This window comes from Lemur catta, chromosome 12 (assembly GCF_020740605.2).
Source record: "Lemur catta isolate mLemCat1 chromosome 12, mLemCat1.pri, whole genome shotgun sequence".
In the NCBI taxonomy this organism is placed as follows: Eukaryota; Metazoa; Chordata; class Mammalia; order Primates; family Lemuridae; genus Lemur; species Lemur catta.
This window is the reverse complement of record NC_059139.1, coordinates 50,180,366-50,203,677: the sequence shown is the minus strand read 5'-3', so window position 1 is coordinate 50,203,677 and position 23,312 is coordinate 50,180,366. Positions and strand designations below refer to the sequence as shown.

General features: G+C 46.0%; 1 protein-coding gene across 4 annotated transcripts in view; it reads left to right on the top strand.

The window, feature by feature from the left end:
- Nucleotides 1-21,099, top strand: part of LHFPL2 (LHFPL tetraspan subfamily member 2) — a 144,105-nt gene extending 123,006 nt beyond the window's left edge. For all 4 annotated transcript variants that reach the window (XM_045566175.1, XM_045566177.1, XM_045566176.1 and 1 more), the window contains 2 exons: nucleotides 3,779-4,408; nucleotides 19,023-21,099. In XM_045566175.1, coding sequence (XP_045422131.1) covers nucleotides 3,973-4,408; nucleotides 19,023-19,279 — 693 coding nt within the window. In that variant the 5' untranslated portion in view covers nucleotides 3,779-3,972 and the 3' untranslated portion in view covers nucleotides 19,280-21,099. The remainder of the gene's footprint in view (nucleotides 1-3,778; nucleotides 4,409-19,022) is intronic.
- The last annotated feature ends 2,213 nt before the right edge of the window (nucleotides 21,100-23,312 follow it).

The following is a 23,312-nucleotide window of genomic DNA, read 5'->3' as shown; positions in this document are numbered from 1 at the left end:
AACTTGTATCTGTGTTTGAAAATTTTCATCATAAAGCTGAAAACCAGAACCAAGGTAAAGAAGGTAGTGTTCTTTAAAAACAACGTTTGTCCTGGTCTCATTCTCTGGGTTTCTGTTCCTGCCATGGTGGGGAGCGTGGACGACACCACCTTGATTGGTGTCCTCTGGTTTCCTTCTGCCTTTCCAGGTAGAGGTGAACTTTGCCCCTGCGTTTCTGTCCCGGTAATCCAGCCAGCAGCACTGGGTGGTTCTGGCTTCACGTGTACTTTCTTCCCTTCTAACTGGCAGCAGGAAGCTGCCATGGATAGAACCCAGGGTCTAAGTGACAAACTGCAGCTCAGCTCTGCTCTCCACCTTCACCCTTCTCTTACAGTTAGAGCTTTGGGAAGAATACTTATATGTACGACTGACTCCCACAGACCAGCCTCTTGTAAACTGCTTCTTGCTCTCTATTCTGACTATGGTATTGTAGGTTTCTGCATGATTCTCGTTTGTCTTTTTTTTTGTTACATGCTAAGAGGCTTTACTTTGCAGACCTTTGTGGCAAACATAGCATCATTTTCTGAAAGTCAGAGGGCTGTGCAGATTATCCACTGTCATAAGGCATGTGATAGCAATGTCAGGAGGTCTAGAGGGGAAATTTATTTAGTGGCCCATGGAGAGAAGACTTTTACATGGAATGGCACGGAGGGTCTGGTTTTATGAAGTGAGCTTCGTGGAAGCAGGAATTAGTCCAGAGCATGGATGGCGGGGCTGAGGAGTGCTGTGCCTAGTGTCCCTGCGGTTTACAAGGTTCTGTAATGAGGATCTCTTTCCCCTTGGATACAGATGTTGTCTCAGCAGGTGTCTGCGTCTCTGTGCACAGGGCCAAACTGGGGCACCTCACAGACCACCAACCACTTGAGAGGCCCCTGCTGCATTTCCAGACTTTTCCCTTGTCCTGCCACCCTGAGAACTTTGCTTGGAGCCCCGAGGAAGCCGGCCTTGCATATCATGGCTGTTCCTCTGATAATAGCAGTTTACAAATTGCCTGGGAGATGAAAGCATCTTATCTCCCTGTTCAAAGCAGAAGAATGAAGGCCTCATCCCCGATGCTCTGGTGTGGACGTGAGAATTTGGTGCAGTGGGTGGCAGATTGTTTCAGCACAGAATGAGAAGGAACTATTAAATTATTTGAACTTAAGCACTTGAGTCCTTAAATAATCCTGCCTTAAATTTGGCATCAACCATTTTGCTGGGCCCGGACATCCCATCTTCTCTAGTCCTGAAGTTCTACAGCCTTTCTTTTCAGAAGTTGCACCCTAATTGCATTCCCAACTCTGAACAGAGCCTGCTGGCCAGGACAGTGGACACTGGCATAGCGAGTAAGATACAAGTCACCTGAGAGGTTGTAGCAGAAGCCTGCACTTCTGCTAGAGGACAAATATGTACATTCACATTGAAAAATTACCATTAAACAGAGAAAAGGGACAAGACAGAGGCGGGCTGTGTGTAACAGTGAGTTGGTTAGGGAAGGCTAACCAAATGGGAAGGCTTTGGAGCTCTTAGCAGGCTGGGCTTCCACCTGTTGGTCCAAAGTGGCTGTGAGCCCAGTGGGCAGGTGCAGCCTCTCAGGGCCTTGTGGGAGGCATTGTGGCTGGGTTTCTTACTCTCTTTCAGAATGATCATTTTCATTACAAACAATCTCCTCTGAAGCTCTTTTATAATTGGTAACTTTTTTCTCAAAAGGCTCTTCAATTTGGTAATATTGGGGAGTGGGAATGAGTGAGTGGGCGTAGGATACACCTCCCGGCTTCATGCTCGCTTTCACCAGTGGAATTTGGCAGCTGGGTCAGGTCGTGGGGAAGCAGGAAGACAGACCAGGACCCTGCGCTTGAGCCCCACCAGGGAAGCTTAGATGTGAGCGCCTCATCCATCCCTCGGCAGTCTGTTCTGCCTGTGTGCAGTGGTAGTAGTGGTTTCTGCTACTACTGAGCACCTCCTCCGGTTCGCTCGTCTGACCAGCACCGTCCACGTTAGGGGAGAAGCTTCTAAGGGAAAGGACTCAGTATTTACCGAGCACATACCGTGCTAGGCACTTTAACAGGTTCTTGTTATTCCCTACAGCAATCTTGCGAGGCAGGAACACCCTTACCGTCTCTATGTATGTAGTAGAGGAGGAAGGTCTGAGAAGTTAGATGTCTACGTGACCAGTCAGGGGTGGAGCTGGCTTTGGAACAGAGACCTGATGGACTCAAACTGTCTCCATGGAGCACCCCACTCCCTTACCAGTGCTCAGCACAACCCCATTACATGTGCGCACGCTCACCCCCCCCAGCTGCACCCACCCACAGTTAAGTGCATATATTCCTAGTATTGCTCTAGTTCTGTCCCCAAAATAGCATCTTGTATAACTGCAGTGATAGGACTTTTAAATACATCCTGTTTCACGAGAAGAGTCAAGTCATTTGCTCAATAGGATGTCGGACCGCAAGCAGACAGCTGGTGCATGGTATAGAAACGAGCACTTCAAGCCTTGACACTGGGCTTCCTCATTTCCCCATTTCCCTTCCTCTTTGATAACTCCCTGCCTCACCCTGCTCCCGACATGCCAGGGGGCTCTTTGTAGTTCTCATGGAGTTGACGTGACCTCGGTTAATAAGATCTAATCATTGAGAGCAGGGCCGTGTGCCCAGATGTCAGATGTGAGCTGCATGACTCTTCCTGACCTTGGAGAGGGGGCAGAAAACTGGGCTGCGGAGAGCACTGCCAGGCCTGCTGCAGGGCTCAGGCTCCTCTGGAGGAGGTTTAAGCCATTGGAGCAAAGTCCTCTGGTAATGAAGTCATTTGTCCTTGGGAACAGAATGAGTCCTCTGTGAAATCAGAAACAATGGGCATGTTGAGTTCCAGACCTGGGGTGAATTGAAGCTTAGGCAGGGGCACATGGGATGAATTGGGACATTTCAAGGGATGCATTCTTCATAGACAAGTTTCTGCTGTCAACAGTTGGTCCACTCAGTTGTAATGACACTTAGTTAACCGTCATCACTGCCCGTTGTGAATAATTTCCACAAGTAAGGTTCGTTGAGGTTTTTTTTTCCCTTCTTTGAGTTCTAATTAGTATGAATCATTTTGTCTAAAAATCACCCTGTGAAAATGGATGAAAAATAGGTTTGGGTAGCAATATTTTGTTTATTCTTTTTCATGGGGTTGTTTCCTTTTACATTCTCATTTACCGATGAAGCACATGTTCACTCGTATGTCTGAGCTAGTAATTTGATTTCCAGGCAATAAAAGTGGGGTGTTGCTAGTCTCTACTGCCTGGCAAAAGCTTTTGGTGCGAGTATTTGAGAACTTAGCTTATCTAGTACCAAAACAGCAGACCGAGTCTTGCAGAGTTTAAAAAATGTAGCCAATCCGCTGGCAAAGTTCACGGCCAGTCTCGCCTGGATCTATCTGTGAGGTTTGAGTTTTTCTAATAGAAGACGAGGAAGCAGGAGCCACGTCGGAGCGTGCAGCCAGCTGGGCAGCGCCCCCTGTTCCGCGGGGCGTCCCTGGGTGAGGAGCAGGAACCGACGTTGGTCTCTCTCGCCCTGTCCCATAGAGATAAGGTGACCCGCCACCTACTGTTCTGAGTGCTGTGTGGCCGGGGAGAACTTGAAACGACGAACCCCCGCAGATGCGCGCAGAGCGGCGCGGCTCGCTGCCCGGGACGGGACCCTGGCGCGGCTCCGCGGGCCCCGCCCGGCGCGGAGTGGGCGGGCCCGGAGCGCCGCTAACCGCCTCCCTCTCGCCCTAGGTGAGCCGCCCGGCAGGCGGTGCTGCGGCTCCGACAGAGCCCAGAGCGCCCGCAGCGTGAATGCCGCCGGCTGCGGGAGTGGATGACTGCAGCTGCGACTTCCTTCCCAGGCCGCCCGAACCACCTTCCCCGCCGACTTTCTTTTTTGATTAACTCCGTGGACGCCTGAGTCTTTTCCCGCCTGGAACATCAATATGTGTCATGTCATTGTCACCTGTCGCTCGATGCTCTGGACCCTCCTGAGTATTGTGGTGGCTTTTGCAGAGCTCATTGCCTTCATGAGCGCAGACTGGCTCATCGGGAAAGCGAAGAGCCACAGCCGCAGCGGCGCCGAGCCGGCCGGCGCGGGCGGGAGTTCCCCCGAGTTCTACCACCCCACCTTGGGCATCTACGCGCGCTGCACGCGGAACCCCGGGCTGCAGCACTTCCAGCGGGACATGCTGTGTGGGCCCTACGCGGAGAGCTTCGGCGAGATCGCCAGCGGCTTCTGGCAGGCCACTGCGATCTTCCTGGCTGTGGGGATCTTTATTCTCTGCATAGTGGCCTTGGTGTCCGTCTTCACCATGTGTGTGCAGAGCATCATGAAGAAAAGCATTTTCAACGTCTGTGGGCTGTTGCAAGGAATCGCAGGTAAGTGCAGAGGGCAGGGGCCTGAGCCGGGGAGGGCGGACCGAGAGCTGCGGGGCAGCGGATGCTGGCTGTGCACCTCCTGCCAGTTCGGGAGAAGACCATCTGGTCTCACTGGGCTTTCCCCGGCTACGTTCTGTTCCAGGCACGTGCTGCCCGCATGGGTCCCTTCTCCCTGTCTCACCCGTACCCCACAGGAAGACGCCGTCTTATTCTTCTCCGGCAAGATCTTCCTCATTGCTTATTTCCTCCGGTTCTAAGTTGTTGGTTTTTATTTGAGTAATTACTCCTACTTTTTGCTTTTCGCATTAAATGAAAAGCATGCTTTCCAGGCCAGTGTATCTCCCCCAGGAATTATGGTGAGAGGAGTCCCACCTGCAGCGAGCACTCTGTGCTAAGAAGGAATGCAAGTAGGCGGCGGCCAGCCCGGGCCCCACTCTCAGCCCCGGCCCCCAGATGATTTCAGCTTTGGGCCTGGGAGAGGCGGGCTGGGAAGGAATTAGTATCAGCTGCTCCGTGTTTAATGATGTTCTGGTTTAAATTGTCTGTCTCCTGCAGCCTGACAGAATGTTCTGTGCACTCAGATCCGAAAAGGCAATCTAACTCTTCCACTTTCTGAGAATTTCTTACTAATGAGCTTGTTAGAAATGGGTGGAAGAAACTATGAGCTCTTTACAGTGATCCCGGCGGGAAGGCTGTGAGCTGTAGGAAAACGTCCACTGCCACCAGCACTTTGGTAGGCTTCCCGCGTGGGCCGGAAAGGCAGGGCCTGACCAAGGGGGTAGCAGTCTGTCCAGGCTTGTTCTGGGTGGCAGAAATTCACACACACAGACGTTTGAAGAAATCCACAAGGAAGTAGAATCTTAGATTGATAGTCAGAAAAAGGTATTCACTTTTAAACCAAGATATTAATCTCAATTCTAACAGGAGAAACAGTAATCTGCCTACAACCCTAAATGAAGGACACAGGTGATTCATCCCTCAGCAAATTCTAAAGCTGTTGCACAGGACTCAACAATGAAGATAAGCACTGAGCCTTGCGTCCAGGGCTGTTAAAGAAACAGACCCCAAATGAATTAACTCTAGTCTGCTTCATAGCAAAGTCTTGAGCTCAGCAGGGATGGCTTCCAAAGAGATCAAATGACAGTTGTTTTTTTTTTTCCCCCCTCAAACAGCTGATAAGATAAAGTTTTCTGTTCCTCAAATCTTAGGAGGGCCCCTGGCTGTGTGGTGGCGGGGGGGGGGGGGGGGGGGGGGGGGGATGGGGGCAATGGGCAGAGGAACTGCCCCTCAGTTCTGATCTGCTGTCATGGGGCTATACTCCATCCAGTCACCAGAGCCCTTAAATGTTCTGGCCCAAAATGACAAATCTCTAGCGCCTCATCTCATCTGCCAGGATAGCCATACCACGGATAAGGCAATGAGAATTTAGGTGCCCGGGATTTTGTTTCTCAGCTTTGCTAACTAGCAGTTCCTCTTGAGATATTGTAAACGTACCAACTCTCTGGAGCTCAGTGTTCTCTTCTGAAAAATAGGGAGATGGAAAATATGACTTTACCTTAGATTTTATTTTTAATCTCAGAGTTTTTTTGAGACAGAGTCATGCTCTGTTGCCCGGGCTAGAGTGCCGTGGCGTCAGCCTAGCTCACAGCAACCTCAAACTCCTGGGCTCAAGCGATCCTCCTGCCTCAGCCTCCCAAGTAGCTGGGACTATAGGCATGCACCACCATGCTCGGCTAATTTTTTTCTGTATAGATGTTTAGTTGTCCAGCTAATTTCTTTCTAGTTTTAGTAGAGACAGGGTCTTGCTCTTGCTCAGGCTGGTCTCGAACTCCTGAACTGAAATAATCCTCCTGCCTTGGCCTCCCAGAGTGCTAGGATTACAGACATGAGCCAATGCGCCTGGCCTAATCTCAGAGTTTTGATTCGACTCATGGTCTCCTTTTGATTCACTTTTGAAATCTGAAGTCTGTCCCCTTCAGCTTGGCATTTCACTGCCCAGAAGTGTTAAATAAGGTGGGTTTCAACAACATTGTCAGAGGAATGCCCCTGCTTTATCCTCAGACAATGCTTCAGGTGTGTGTGCACAGATGCATGTGTATGTCTTAAAACTTCTGCAGAGAAGTGTTACCAAAGGCTTTGGAGGAGTCAAAAATAAACATGTAGATAAAGGGAGGCTGGCACACAAAGTTTATTAATCCTATTGAAGAGCCCTGGTTGACCAGATGGGAGGATTTCTGTTGAATTTTCTCTCACTGTGGTGTATTCGCACATGCTTGATAATTTCATGCCTTTATTGTGGGTTTGATCAATATGCTAGTGTGCAGGTGAGACTCCTGGCTTGTCACCTCTAGGAGTGCTTTTCACCTGAGAAAGTTGGTGGTGATCTAACTGCCTTCTAGTAAATCAGTGGCCATTTACTACAAGGAGTGGGACACCTTGGGCCGTAACACCAAGCCTGTCTTTTATAGGTATTCAGGAGCAAAGCATAGGCGTCCTTCAGGATGATTTGCATGCAGTTTTAATGAGGTGTTCAGTGAATTCCATCTTGAAGAATGCAGATTAGTCCAACAAATCTTTTGATGCTCTTGTGTGCATCACATAAATGGCAAGAGTATTCATTTTTGCACAAAGATCAGTATATATTTTAGGTATTATTTGTACACTCTGGTGAGATTTTTCTGACTTTTCTCTTTTTCTCTCTGCATAAGGCCTCTGGGAAGAAGGTTGAAAAGGAGGAAGCAGGAATACCCCTGAGGGGCTAGTCTGCTGGTCATCAGTCTCTTCCAAAAGTGTGGGCTTTCTAAAGGAAACCTTAACCTTCTCACCACCCCTAGGACCTATGCAGCATCTCAGAAATTCTGAAATTACTAAAAATTTTTCATTGGCAGGAGGCAGAGGTTCCTGCTCAGTGTGACTGCTGTCTAGGAGCCATTAATCTAAGGCTAAGCAGTAAGATACAGTAAAGAAGTGGTTTCTGTTCTCCTTCCAGCCCAGAAGCACCCCACAGGGAGGAAATCATGAGAAACACGGGATAGGCCATCCTTTGCGTGTTCAGGGCTCACATCTGCCAGGAATGCTTGGGAGTCTTTCTCCCTAATGGAGGTCTACACCGCGCACTTTAAGCCAGTGGCAGCGGCAGCCATGCTCCTTAAACCTCTGGCTGAGAAGGTTGCCACACCAGCGTCCGTCCGAAGCAGCTGGCTCGCTTTCTCTCCCGTCGGCCAATCTGTGATAGCATCTGGCCAGCCCCAGCCTGGGACTGGTTGCAGCTGTGAGCGTCAGTCTTGTCTTCCCCCATAGCCGTCTCACACAGCCCTGGATCTCTTCCATGTTGAGACAAATGGTGAGAAAGGAGGCTGCCGCCAGAGCAACAGGAGGATTCTTTAGCAGTACACTCGGCTGTGTGTGTTCTTATAGCTCGCATTTTGGCAAAAATGACATTTTTGTGAAATGTAACTGGATGAAATATTACAAGATATTATAAGCATATTCCTTTGCTACACTTAATTTTAAAGACTAAATAGGCCACAGGCTTGTATAGCTCTCATTATCTATAAAAATACAACATAAATCATCAAAATCCTGATATTTTGATTTTAGAAGTTGAATGTGAAAGAATCGGCTATCTCAAACTCTGGATTAACTTAAAAAAAATAAAATAAAATAGTTATTGCCTGGTAGTTAACCCTGATAGCAGGATTTGCCTTTAAGGCCTGGCCTGATGGTGGCACCCATTCTAAGTACTTCTGCACAGATGTCCTTGGTGTTTAGCGCTCACTCCTGACAGTAATTAGAGTTCAAGCTTCACTTAAAAGTGGCTGGGAAACATTGACCAATTTACCTCACTTCTCTAAGTCCTTAGTTTTCTCATTTGTAAAATGGATATAATAATCTTATATGCCTTGGGGTTGTTTTGAGGGTTAAATTAGATAATATAAGAATATGAGAAAGGCTTAAGCACCGTGCTTGATACACAATAAATAATAAATAGCAGCTAATAATAATAATTAAAGTATTTCTGCTTTCTTAGCCAGTTTTAGTGTATTTTTTGTTTTCCAGAATTGTGGTATTCTAAGGCAGGGGTCCCCAACCTTTTCAGCTTCAGGGGCTGGTTTCATGGAAGACAATTTTTCTATGGAAGATGGGGAGGTGGAGCCCAGGAGGTGGTGCTCTGCCCTGTTTTCCTAACAGGCCACAGACCAGTACCGGGCCATGGCCTGGGGGTTGGGGACTGCAGTTCTAAGGAATTAGGGATATCTTTTGTAGCTTTTAGTATTGACCTTGTTCTGTTCAAATCAAACATAAATGCATTGTATGGGGCCATTCCCTGGTCCCGTAATAGCCTGCCTGTGTTGGGGCTGCAGGGTGCAGAGCAGTCCTGTGGCTTTGGTATGACCAGGCGTGTCCTCAGATCATTTTTTTAAAAAAGCAGAAGATAGCAATTGAATCGACAAGGAAACAAAGACCTCCTTCACCCCCCTCCCCTTCCGCCTGACACAAACAGCCTTCATCCCGTCGCCTTCTGGAGGCAGCTCCCAGCAGTGGAGTCTTGATTGCAGGTGGCTGCTCGGATTCCCCTGGCAAAATAAATCACAGGCTGATTGGTCTTCACTAGGTGAGAACTTGTCCAGGACTTGGCAGAGCCAGAAACACACATCAGTTCGTATCCCTCTGGGATTCATTACAAAAACTGGGTAATCCGCCAGCAGGGCTGTTTTTTTTGCCAGCTGTCTTCCTTAGGTTGTGACCTGGATGTAATCCATAGTGAAACCGTAGAATGCAAAGATCCAGGTTTTCCATGACAGCATCAAGCAGTTTGTTTTGGGAAATGCATGTAGGGCTCTCTTAGGAGTCCATGGAATCCCCAGTGACTCAGGATTGGGACAGAAGCCATTAAAATGAGCTCAGGATTTGGCTCGCTCGTGCTGGCTGGGCCTATTCCACTGGGATTGCCACGAGGGCCGGACTAGCACATGGGCCGCCGGGCCTGGCTGCCTGCTGTCTTCCAGTCTGCCCTCGTGTGCGTGTTCGCTGCTGTGAGTCTGGCCGGCTCTCACGCTCTCGACTCCCTCCAGCCCTCCGTCCGTCCGTCCGTCCGTCCGTCCGTCTGTCTGTGTGGGTCCCAGTCTATCAGGATTGCCTCAGCCAGCGGCCCCAGCCAGTCTGACCAGATCCACGGCTGTGGGGCTGAACTCTGCCTCTGCAGGGCCGGGTGGAGGGTGTGGCCGTGGGAACTGCTGTTTGCTGTGGTGGCTGAGGGCCTGGCTTGGGCAGGCTCGGTTTTCTTGTAAGTGAGCAATGATTGAGGGTGAAGGAAGTCAGTATGGAAAAAGAAAAAGGAATGAAAGGAGAAGAATCTGAGAGAAGACAAGTGGCGGGGTTTTGCCTTTGTTGCTTGTGGAATTGCTTTTGTCATAACCTGTGTGTGTGTGTGGAAGTACAGGTGGGCACACGAAATGCATCACAAGCGCTGTTCAGGACTTGGTATTTTCATTGCTTTTTTTCACAGGGTGACAGATAACCTTAAGCATCAGGTGATGACCACAACCCAACCCAGCCCCAGCCTCCCTTTTGACTCATCCCGGGCCCTACCCATTTGCTCCCAGGCCAGAGCCGCCAGGCCAGCCGCTGAGAGGAGAAGAGCGAGCAGGGGCCTGGGAAGCTCAGGGACAGACAGGCAGAGATTCCTGGCTCTCACAGAGCCCTGCCCGGGATTTTACACCTGAAAAATGCCCCCAGCTTTCTCCGAGAAGGTAGTATGACCTTGGTTGCCCAACTTCAAAGTGTCCTCCAAGAAGGGGCATGAGAAAAGGAGGAGGAGCACCCCCTGCTGTCCCCTCCTGGTGGTGGCTACTGGGGACCAAAAGGAGACTCCTGATTTCTGGCTCTCCAGACAGAAGATGCCTCCCCCACAGTCAGGTCCAGTTCCATGTCCGAAGCCGTTTAAGAAAACCAACTGATAAGACACATTGACAACCTTTAGCAGCCACCTGGCAAAAAGTGAAAAATGCAGAAATGTTGTAAGGCAGGCTAGAATTGGAGCTTTTACTGGATGCCGACTATGTGCAAAGACCTGTAGACTCAGCTCTACAATTTCTTGAGCTTCTGCTCCCAAGCTGTATCAGAGTCATTTCAGAAACTGTATCCTAGAGAAGCCAAAAAGAAAAACAAAAAACAAAAAACAAAACCTACATCATCATATATAAAGGAAACAAAGAACTCAACTATATCATTACAGTAAAAACGATTGCCTAAAAGCAAGTGGACCAAGCATTCATTTGAGTAAATCTAGAGACGGGGGTCTACTTTTAAAGAATCAGTTGGAAAGCCTAGAAGAAAATTCCAAACTCTTAACATTGAGATACAGCAATTGATATACAAATAAAACGTGGAAAGCAGTTTGCCATGGCAACCACTTAATTGTAGACATAAATTATCATGGAGCCATAGATGATCTATGTTCAAATTACATTAGCAAATAATTGCTTAAGCATGGCTCTGAATATTTACATGAGCAGTCCAGACGTCCTGTTTTAAGAGCTTAATGCAAAGGTGCTGTTCTTGTAAGCTGTAAAGCCACTTCAGAAATAATGTGCATCTCCTATGAAGACCTGTGCTATATCAGCCATATTTATGGGTTCATTTATTATATATGGTCTTCCCTGTAGCTTTATTAAATGGCCAGCAATCTTTATTTTTTTTAAAGACAGCCCCCAGTACAGACTAAATTTAAAAATACACATATTGAGAAAATGAAAATAAGAATCAATACAAATATATGTGCAGAACACTAAGTAATTTCAAATCAAAATGCAGAATGGCCGTGTGTTCAGACTGATAGAGGCCAACCTCAGGGACCTAGTGTTGAAAAGATGTCACCTGGTTTTGATGTAGGAATTAACATTATCTGCACCCAAAGATCTCAGCAGGCAATAAATTTATTTATTGTCCTAGAAATTTTATAGCTCAGCAAGCTTTTTAAAAAGTATCTTTAACTCTGTTACACACTGCATTTTGCATTTTATTTACTTTAGTAGCTTATTTTGAGATGTCAGTGTATTTTGGTTATAGTCAAACAGGAGCTCTGTCTTTTGTAATCCTTTGCGTCGGGTGAACAATTTATGGAGAAAATGTTTCATAAAGTTCTTCCAGTTGCAGATAAGCAGCTTAACAAACAGCTTCTCACCCTGAATGGGAAGTAAAGCTTCATCGGCTGAATTAGTTTGTTGAGATGCATTTCAAGGATTTCAGAGTTAAGGCTTTAAAAACTGCCAGCAGGAAGTAATTTGCATGTAGAGAGGAGTCATTGCTGAGAAGGACTTAGGGAGGCTTCACCAATTAGAGAAACTGCATCTTTCTTATAAATTGTTTCTCCACATGTCCTAAGGGCATCAGACAATTCTTAATTGATGGCCATTAATTTGAGTAATTGTAACAGAAACTTCCTTTGGGGGCCTTGGTTGTAAGGTCTTTTTATGACAAATACAATCTGATTATCTTCCAAAGAGTTCTGTTTATGTTGCTCTGTCATCCTTTCTCTGCCCTGGAGAGTATTTTTCTTGCCAATTATAATACCATGGGAGTGTTTTTAGTAGAAAATGGATATCCTATATCCCTCTGGGGAGATGGCATAAGCATTAATACAAGCTTTTGAAAAGATTATTGACATTTGCAAATAACCAGCTCTTTCCCTTTTCTTCTTCTTTTCCTCTGAAAATCTTACCAGTTAAAAACCTCTGACATTATTATCGGTCATGTGCTAAGCTGACATGTAGATACAATCTGCTGTATAAAGACACTGTGGTCATCAACAAACTCTTTTCATTACCATGAACGCTTTGACATCTAGTTCCTTATCTGGCCATCAAAGCAGAGTTTCTAAATGTCAAAGTTGGGCCCTGTCTAGCTTGTCTATAAATGCTTGAAACTTTAAAGTGAGAGGCAAAAAGCTGGGCACAGTGGTGCACGCCTGTGGTCCTGGCTACCTGGGAGGCTAAGGCAGGAGGATTCCTCGAGCCCAGTTGTCCAAGGCTGCAGTGAGCTGTGATTGCGCCACTGCACTCCCCACCCCGACCCCTCAGGAAGGGCCCCTTGACCAGAAGTTGCTACCTTTGAATGAGAGCTTGTTCTCTCTGTGCTAAGGTTTCCGCCAGTCCACAGCAAAAACGAGAAAGATGAGGACAGCGTAGTAAGATTTCATTGATCTAAAGATAGTTAATTTAAAGAACTGTCCTTTATTTTCAGTGTACATCCTTCACCCTTCTTGTGTTAAAATATTCTTTATTTTATTAAATGATGATGAGAGAAAATAATGGTTAAGTGTCCTTATATAAGCAAAATGAAAATATGGACCTAACAATTTTCTGGCTATTGTACCAACTGTGTGAAGTCCAGAAACGTGGGAACCACTGTTTTAGAATATAACCAAGCCCCGAAAGGGTTTGAATGGTGTCTTTTCACAGTTACATCTCTAGTGTTCAGAATAGGGCCGGCTACATCCATCGTAGGTGCTCAGCAAAGGTAGCATCACGGTGCTGTGCTGATTAGTCTGTGCTGGTGCAGCTGTAAATATACAGGTGTTTGGGAAAAAGAGTAAAGGAGTTACTGCATGCTGCTAAGTCTCAGTCCTCACAGGGACTCTGCCCCCCACACAGTTAAAGCATAAATAATTGATGGAGCCATCATCTAAAGAACTAATAAGAATTATTTCAGAACAGACAGTCTCTAAAACAGAATTCTGCTTGGGTGTTAGACTAAATTTTCATTGAAAAATTGAAAAACCTTTATGGGCAAAGTAATTTCAAAAGTATAGATTAGCCAAAACTGATAATTCTTGGGCAGAAATTCTTGATCCATGTTATAACTCATACTTTGTTATATTACTTTTATTTATAAGAATTACTCAAATACCCTTGATTGGAAATGGGTAACTGAAGTTTTGGTACTGAAGATAGTGGCCCACCCTGGCATCTGTGGAAGTCAGGCAAGCTTGAATACCATTACTAATTAGCTTTTGGGTTTGGGGGGGGGTGGGTGGTCACAGAACCAGAACTCTTCTTGGGCAGATGGAAGAGCTCTTGGGCCTCCCTCCTGCTGTCTCTGCAGTTGTCATAAGCAAGATTTCACCAGAGCCAGATGCCCAAGATTGAGAGCGACATTCCCTGCATGTAGACATAGACACAAGCAGGTTTCTCAGTGACACAGGATTGACTAAAACCCTCTGTACACAGGGAATGGTGCAAGGATTCAAGGGTAGGAAGCAATCAGGAAAGACAAAGACCATCAGCTCCATTCTGTGAATTAAAGAAGGCTATTTGGAGAAGGTGAGATGGCCAAACAAGGAGAGATCTAGGGCTGTCTGAGACATTCTCAGTCCTGGATTTGGTCTCATTGGCAACAGATGGCTGTCCTAGAAAGGACATGGTAGTATATGTGGGTTTTTTTGTGGATCATCCTGTGGATAGCATTATTGTTCGAGGTGGATGTGCAAATGCTAATGGTTCCCAAGCATACAGGATTGCAGGGACAAAAATGAAGCTGTAAGCTGATTATATTGCTTAGATTTTCCCTGCCTCTGGTCCAATGGGTTTCATGCTTTGTTTGCAGTTTTTTGCTCACACCGGTGTTCCTGCACAAAAATACATCATAGTGAACCTTAAATTGTTCTGATCTGTTCACTAGATTTTCTTTCTAGAAGTAGCGTTGGCCAAGGGCAGCCATTCCAAAGTGGCATCTGTACTTCAGAAAGGAGGTTGGTGATGCTTAGATTGGGATGGAAGAGAAGATGTGGATGGAACTTCTGTTATCTTGTTGTTGTCTTGCCACAGGGTGAGCAAACCAACCCGCTTGACAATAGGTGACCCTTTATCTTGGTGCAGTGCTCCCCTCCCAGCCCACTCCTGAGGTTACTCACTGATAACTGGCCTTTATCATCTGCTCTCCAACCTCTCAGAGATAGAGCTAAGCCAGTGTCTGAGTACCTCCCAGTCTCCCCTCTTCAGGGCAAAGATGCTTTTGTCTGGAAGTTAGTCTGTGGTCTGCAGGGGCACAGCAGTCCAGCATATGAGGGCCCAGGAAGTGGGCTCGGGAGCCATATTCTCTGGGTTTGCGTCCCAGCCCTGCTGTTGATGAGCCATGTAACCCTACTGAGCCCTCCGTGTCTCAGTGTCCTCGTCTGTCAAACGGTATTAATAGTGCCAGCCTCACAGGATTGCTCTCAGGACTAAATGAGTTAAAGTGCCAAACTGGTGCCTGACATGGAGTACTCAGTAGGCATTAACGCTGCCATTGTCATTACGACAGTTATCTTTGTGATTATTAAAAAGTTCTACTCACTGGTACAAACTTCCCACTTTAAAGTATCAGTTGTGAATATATAACATTGGGGGAGCATTTTATAGCTTCAACTCAATATCTTTATTTGGAATCTACCATTTTTACCATGGAAGACCTCTCTAGAAGGTTCTTCCGGGGAGGAAGTAAAGACTAGAAAGGAAATGGGGATCAGAAATGACATGAAGTTGGGCAGCAGACACTGTGTGTGCAGGACCGTGTGACGGGCACCAGGGTGGATCTGGGACGGGGCAGAGTCGGAGGAATCAGGAAAGAGAGAACAGCCCTCAGGCCCACTGTCTGCAAGTTCACGGTGGATGGGAGCTCAGGCCTCCCGCGGGCTGTGGGGCAAGGCTGGTTTATAATGGTACAAACGCATGTTCTGTCACAGCGAGACTTCTGTTTTTTACTATCAGTATCCTGGATAGTTTTCCAGAGAGTTGGTTAACCATTTACTCGTAACTTTTATTTAGTTTTTACCCATGAAATTCCATCTTAATTGTATCATGTGTGTCTCTCCCTTCTAAAATAGAATGTAGGGAGCCTAGAGGATCGTTTCTGCAGTGTCCAAAGTCCCTGCACGTGAGAAATAAGCAGGTTCACACTGTGGTCTTTGGGGAAGGGACGAGCGTGATGGCAGATTCAGCGGATGGGGAACTGGACCGGGTCTGCTGTGGTGTGTCCTCCCCAAAGCACAGCCCTCATAGGGTCTGACGCTTTCCCTTGGGAAAGTGTGAAAGGGAAAACGTCCCACGTAACAATTGGTGACCTACAGAGACTTATTAGGGATTGCCAAAATGACTCCTGTCAGCGTGGAAGATGACTTGGAAAAATAAAAATTTAGACGGAGAAGAGAGGCATCCCGATCAGCCTTACCGAGCATGCGTAGGGGGGTGTAGCACCCTGCGTGTCAGTCGTGGTACCCGTGACCGAGAGAGATGGTCCCAGACTTCCATAGCTGAGCACGTTATTCTCCTCCTGCAAACAGAAACAGAGCCCGGCCCCAGAGGTTGATCTGTGACGTTGTCCTCGGGGCTGCCGATAGAAGCGGCATCTTCCTGGGCTGTGGGACAGTTCTGTACCTGCTGCTTGCGGTGCTGGCACCTCTGCCATTCGTCTCTCCCCTGTCCAGGCTCATGCGGCTTCTGGATGTCACCGGCCTCTTCCGTACACTGCTGTGGTCCCTCATCCCTCGTTCCCCCGTGTCTCTCACTGTCACGTCGCTGCTCCCCTGCAGCCGCGGCCTGGCCCGTTCCCGCAGGGCAGCCGTCTCCGCAGCTGTCCCCGCCGCAGCCAGGCGGAGGTGGAAACAATCTCAGGGTTTTGAGGCTAAACTAAGGCTGGTCTCTAGATAAATGAAAATGTATTACATTTAATCGACTTACTACCTTTTCCTGGGTACTCTCCCAACAACCACTTTCTGCAGGCAGGAAGGCGGCTTCCATTTCGGGCAGCCGTGTAACTGAGCGGTCCCGTGGTTTGGTCCCTGCAGGGTTGCGGTAGTAACGGCGAGGCTGCTGTTCTGTTGGCCAGAGTCACGGACCCCTGGGATTCATGTTACTGACCAAAGTTTTTCCTGCAGCCATTTCCAAAACTTGGCAAGAACTTTCCACAGTGGCTTCATTTAAAAATGTACCATAATCACATCCTCCTATCTTTTCATTCGTCCGTTCAATCAGTAAATATTTACAAAGAGCATGTTACATGCCCCACATTGTTCTAGGCAATTGGGACACACAATAAACTGCCCAAAGTTCCCTGTCATTTCCTTTAATCTAGTACTTTCTGAAGCTGTCACCCCCTCCTAAGCCTGGAGTGCTGTCTGAGCCGGTCCCAGAATAGGGCTGAGATACAGGAGGCAAGTCACTCGCTTTGCGGGAGGTGCTTGTCCTGGGGGAGGGACCATGGGGCGTGGGGGTGGCAGTGGTGGCAGGGCTAGGCTCTCAGCATTGTGCTACAGCCCAGACCTCCGAGGTCACAGGGCAAACCTGATAGAACCAACACCGGGAGGGGGGGTGGTGCGTTCAGAGAACTGTTAGAAGGGGAATGGATGTTTGACAGCTTGGTAGTCCCCTGCTGTATTCCTAAATGAGTCAATGGCTGTTTGAAAACCTGAAATAATTTGAACTCTTGACCTCGGCAATGTAGAAAGACCCCATCTCAAAACAAACAGATTTATTCTTACTTGGTAAACTTTAAACTGCTCGTGCTTATATATGATATGGGAGGGGGTCTGCAGAGGGCGGCTACTGTCTGTTTCCAGTTTTGTTCGAAAGGTACAAAGTACTCTTCACAGACTTTAAAATTCATAGCCACCTTGTGAGTTAAGGATTAGTCCATTTTACAGGTGAGGAATCATACTTAAGGTAAAAACCTTTTCTAAGGTCTCTCAGCTCACAGAGGGCAGAGCCTGGATTCAAACCTCTCAGTGATTAACTGATTCACCTCTTATTAATAATTTAGTGAGTCTGCCGTGGTCCCCCACATTGCTGGTTTGAGTTCCAGCCTCACACTAGACTATAGGGGCTTTTCTGCTACATGAGTTGTAGCCTTTCCAAGCCGAGATTGCTGGTTTGGGACCTTCCAGATTCTGGAGGACCAACAGTCTCCAATGGCGGCCTTAGCCTGGGGGAACTGGCCCCCAGTCCCTGCCAACTGCTCCCTGTCCCCCTGCTCCAGCCACTCAGACCTACAGAGAAATAGAGGGCGCAGGGTCAGAAGGACTTCTGTGAGTCACCCATCTTCAGACAGCATCTGAATGGATTCCCTCTAATCTACCCCTGCTAAAAAGTCCCTCGAGGCCATCTGAGTAGCCTGATGGGATGAAGGGGGTACAATGAGACCCCCAAACGCTCTGGTAGTGAACCAAACACCACAGGAGGAAGACAGCTAGGAAAGTTGCCATCTGTGCCCAACCTTCCTTCCGACCTCATACTACCACAAAATTAGTCATGTTTTCTTTGTGGGGAAGTTGCTGTGAATGACTCAGAAGCTTTGGTGTGGTAAACCCAGAGAATTTCAGTCAAGGTGGGAAAAGAAACAGAACTAAAGCCAAGATTAATTCATAAGGATAGAATTGCTAGTTCAAGGTATCTAAAAAGGCAAGACTGTTTGGTTATGATTTGGCAATCTTGATTATGTAGGTGTCATTTTTCAGAGAAAAGCTTTTTCCTTCCACACAGAATGAAGCCATCCTCCTCTTGTGGCATCTGCAGGTAAAATAAAGGCTTTTATAAAAAATCTTCTACCAAGAAAGTTTTGTTGGGTAAAATTTGGGGACCCTAGGTTGCCTGTCCTTTTGAGGAGGAGCCTGGCAGCCAGGATGAGGCAAGCACAGGGCTGACATGAGACCTGAGAGTCAGTGAACAGCTCCTCACCTCACCCTCGTCCTAGCCCTGGTGGGGCCAGGCAGAAAAATAACTCAATTGGCGCATTCCAGTTAAGCTGTGAGGAACTGAAAAATGGATGTGCAGTATGATAGGGTGGTAAGGTCACCAGAATGGAAGCAACGCTTATTAGTGTCCCCTCAGGGCTGAGTTCACTTAAACTTCCTAAGAATTTTCTGTTTGGATGCTTTTGGAATTTGTTTCTAACCACGTATTTAAATACAGACATCTCCAGCCCTAGGCATTGGTTGGTGTTGAATCCCTGCAAACAGACTCCTCCTGGGCTTATTTAAAGCACTAACCATCAGGCTAAGATCTGGGCTCCTTCATGGCCTCTGTTTCTTGCATTTAACCAGGTTGACATCAGATGGTTCTGTGTGAATCCCCTGAGACCAGAGGTTGGCCAACTCTCTGTAAATGGCCAGATGTTAAATATTCCAGGTTTTGCGGGTCTGTGGCAACTACTGCTGTCCCAGCACAAAAGCAGTCAGGGGCATCCATAAAGGAATGGCCACAGCTGGTGTTCCAATAAAACTTTATTTATAAAGCCACATTTGGCTGGAGGGCCATAGTTTGCCAGCATCTGCCTTGGACCAAAAGGGAAATACTCATTGCAGTAAGCCCTGTGGGAAGAAATAGTAACAATTTAATTTGCTTTTCTAGAAGAGCAATTATAAGTGGATTCACATTCCAACATGTACAAAAGTAGCTGAAAATATTTCTAATACCATAATATTTCTTGACTAGGTCAGATTGGTTGCACGAAACAGTCCTAACACTTTTATTGTAAAACAGATACCATTGCCCAAAGCAAGCAAATCAAGTAACGGTTGCAACAGATCTGGACTTTGTTGTAGTGCCATGGGGGTTTTAATGTTTTCTCTTTTGTCCTGCAGGTCTATTCCTTATCCTTGGTTTGATACTCTACCCTGCTGGCTGGGGCTGTCAGAAGGCCATAGACTACTGTGGACATTATGCGTCTGCCTACAAACCTGGAGACTGCTCCTTGGGCTGGGCCTTTTATACTGCCATCGGGGGCACAGTCCTCACCTTCATCTGTGCTGTCTTCTCCGCACAAGCAGAAATTGCAACCTCCAGTGACAAAGTACAGGAAGAAATTGAAGAGGGGAAAAACCTGATCTGCCTCCTTTAGCTTGGAAGAGACACTAATGGCATTTTCTTCCTTGAGTAATCTCGTGAAACAGTCCACCTCCAGGTTCATCACTGGAATCAAGTGGAGAACTAGCCTTTAGCTACCAAAGCCCCGTTCCACAGTCCCAGGCCTTACCAGGACCAATGAGAGGCAACATCCGGCTAAGCAAAGTTACTGGACATGAGGACTGCAGTGCAAATTATAAAGGATGGAACATGAAAACAAACAGTACATAAACCCTGACATGTAGTTGCCAAGTTCTGTGAGACTCCACATCCCCCCCAAGGCTCAATGAAGGTAATGATGGAAATTATTAAGGCAGCCGTGTCTCTGGTAGCGGGAGACACTGCTGGCCCTATTTGCAGGGTGTTTCTGCCCCAGGGCTGCTTGTCTGGGGCATCTCTGCCTCAGAATGAGGTTTTGGGTTGGTGTTGATGTTTCCCTCTTAGTCCTTTCAAGTTGTCTCAGTTGGAGATGAATGGAAAACTACACACATGCTGTGTGCTAAAGGGAACCTCAAGACCCTAGCTCTTGCTTGGGTGACCAAAGACGTCAGCAGGGACGGTGTGGAATCCTGCTGTGAAACTTAATCTAGGCTGAATTCCAGGGTAGGGCGGATCACATGAACTATCACTATAACATTTTAAAAATTTGAGCAAAGAAAAAATAAGGACCTATACGATCATATTAGAACAAAAGTACATAATCTTACTAGTGAAGACAAATTCTTTCCTCTTCCCTCGTACCAGCCAGGCTCCTCTTCTATGGGAGACCACGTGTTTTCTCATAGGGTTGTGCTTTGACTGCCAAAGGAAACCTCACTGTTTCCTCCTTCCAGGGACAGAGGTCTCCAAGCCAGCTGGGGCTCATTCAGACGGTCACTGGGAAGACTTGCCAGAATTTTGGCACTTGCAGTAGGGAGATCTTTCCTCCCTATTTGGTAACCATGCGGTAGTCGGCTGTTATTTCCAACCTCATCAGTAGCAGAATGGCATTCTTAGCAGGAAAAAAGGAGCTAGTCATAGGAGTTAAGTAGATGCAGCTAAAGAGTTGCATCAAAGACTTTATTCCCAGGAAAGCAGAGTCAAAGTAAATGCAAAAACAGGAGCTAGACCGAGGTCATAGTGTACCTGCCTACACCTGTTTACAAAAAGAATCAAATACCACTATTATAAAGGATTCAGGAGCTTTATTCAGGAAGATGGTATGCAGTAGCCAGAAATCATCTAGTCTGTCATTATGTGAGCTTCAGAATTGCAGAATGATATAGAAACACTGCTTAGCAACTTAAGTGAGGTAGACCTGCCAGATTTCTGGGGATTAAAAGTATAAGTCTGCTCACTTGAGGGCTTTGTTTTGAAAATTTAACAAATAATTACTAAGCACCTTCTATGGGCAAGGTAGGGTGTGCGAAGTACCACCAGGTGTACAACCCTGACTCAGATTTTACAACCTTGCCCCCAGTGAATCATGTTCAAGCTGTGAGAGTCTAAAACCCTACCTTGGTGCAGAACAAGTAACTGCTTTATTATGTATAGATGGAATGAGGCCACTATAGTTTTACTACATTTTCACCTTTGGTCTATACCAGAAACCATCATATCTCACAAATTAAGAGCAAGCAGGGTGGGAGTGTAGAACCACCAGACCTTAATGAGTTTACCATTCTTGAACTCCTGGGACTTCTTTTGGAGAGAGAACAGGTATCCTCGTAGCAGGTGTCTTCAACAGGCTCCGGGAAGCACCAGACCAGGCTCCTGTCCCTGTTTGTGCATTCATAATGTTCTAATCAAGTCTGTGCCACCACAGTAACTTTTTCATACCTTGACAATAATTAAAAGCAATTCCCTTCATCAGGCAAAATCTTAGTCAAATTTTTCATCCGAAGATTCATTCTTTCTTTACAAGATTGAGAATCGACATTCTAATACTAAATTTGCAATTTAAGCCCAAAGGATCCTCCAAGCACGTCCATCATCTGCTCTTTCACTGAGGTGGTGGTGAACCCCTACATCAACCTGGAAACAGTCACAAATGAGAATGTGACCACTCTTGGCCAAAATAAAGTCACTTGACAATTTTTATTTCATTAATTTGAATGCTACAGAAGACAAAAAAACACATGCGCACACGCAAAACCCCAAGCCACTAAAAACTACCTAAACACTGACTTAGTAACAGATCAAATTGCTCTAGCAGAGACTTGAGTAAAAGGGTAATGTTGGGCCTTTTAAACCTTCACTTCTTTAGGCTTTGGGGTGAAAGGACCATCAAAAGTCACGCATCATGCTAGTCTAGACCACTCTTCTACACGGCTGTTTAAAAACCACTGAGTATGAGGGATGTGCTAGAAAGAAATGTTAAAAATAATTAGATTGTTGACCCACACTTATTTTTCTAATAAATAGGACCATTACTACTACCAGAAAAGTCGTATTTATTTTGCCTGCATTTATGCTTAAAGTTTCGTGATGGGCTGGGCTTCTCAACAAACTCTGAGGCAGAAATATTTGCCTTAGATTCTGTGGATTCTTTAAACCTGTGTGCTAACTCAACAAAGTTATGTTGTGTGTTCTTGTATAGTTTTCAGACATCTGTGGTGTAATGATCTTTGTTAAACATGTATTCTGTAAAGTGCCATAGTCTTTTTATGTGTAGCATATTTAAGATATATGTCTATTATACATACACAAGTTCGTGAGAAAGATGTGCAATAACAAACGTGTATGTAGGGTTTTTTTTTTTTTTTTTTTGAAACTGGACAGGAGTCAAAACAGGGATGTTTCTGTTTTGGCAAAGGAGAGTTACACATTTTTGCCTTCATGGCCTAGTCATTAACCCGTAACAATTTAATGCTACACAAATCTTATGTGAAGAAAAGACTGGTATACAATCATTTTCTCCTGGGTCTAAATTACAATAATCACTAGATTTACGTGAAAGTTAAGCCAGCAACAAGCCAGGCCCAGTTAATGCTAGTCTTTTATGTGAAATGTGAAGCTGCCATGTTGCCTTTTCTGTTCATGTGATAACTAGTAGCTGGTACATAATCACAAAGGAGCTATTTCTTAACATGCTTTTATAGACCATGTTAATGCTAGACCACTATTTAAGGGCTAATCTCACACCTTAGCTATAAGAGTCTGGCTTAGAACAGACCTCTCTGTGCAATACCATGTGGCCATGGGAAATCCGTCGCCTGCATTTCTATTTGGGTAGCAATGACTCCCAAGCGCCAAAAGAATTAAAGGCGTGACTGGGATTTCTTCCGAGACTGTGGTGAAACTCCTTCCAAGGCTGGGGGGGTCATTAGGTGCTTTGGAGGAACTTGGCACCACTTGATATTCAATAGCCACTTGAGCCAAATATGAAATTGTATTTACAGCTGATGGACTCAATTTGAGCCTTTAAATTTGTGGTTATCCTGTTATATTGTAAACTAATACATTGTTTGTCTAGCATTGATTAGGTTCCTGTGCATATGTATTTTCACAATGTGCTCCCCTCCCCAAATCTGAATTAAACCAGATTTTGCAAATTCATTCTTTCAGGTCTGAGTATACTGGCTTCAATATGATGCGTATAATTTGATCTAAAAAATACTTATGTCAAAATTTATTTTAAACAACAAATAATATGTAATGTTGATGACAGGAACAAAGATACTTAGATATTTTCAACTGTTCCATTCACTAGCAACATATATCCCTACTCCAGGTTATCTTTGACTTCAAGATATGTCTTCCTTGGAGAAGCACCAACATACTATTATAAACAGGAAAAAACCTCTCAAGTACAATGAATGTATCTTAAAGCTATGAAAATACTTCAAACTATTAAAAAAACTTTACAAAGAAATAGCACAATGACAAAAGAAAGTTAACTGAAAGACAAATTCTCCTCTTCCAACAAAAATATTAGGAGTAAAAAAAGCCAATCCTATGGGGCCACTCCACATCCACATTTCCTGAGGGTAATCCTGCCCATAAAAAGCCTCACCCGTCCGTCATAGGTAGAATTCTAACTTATAAAC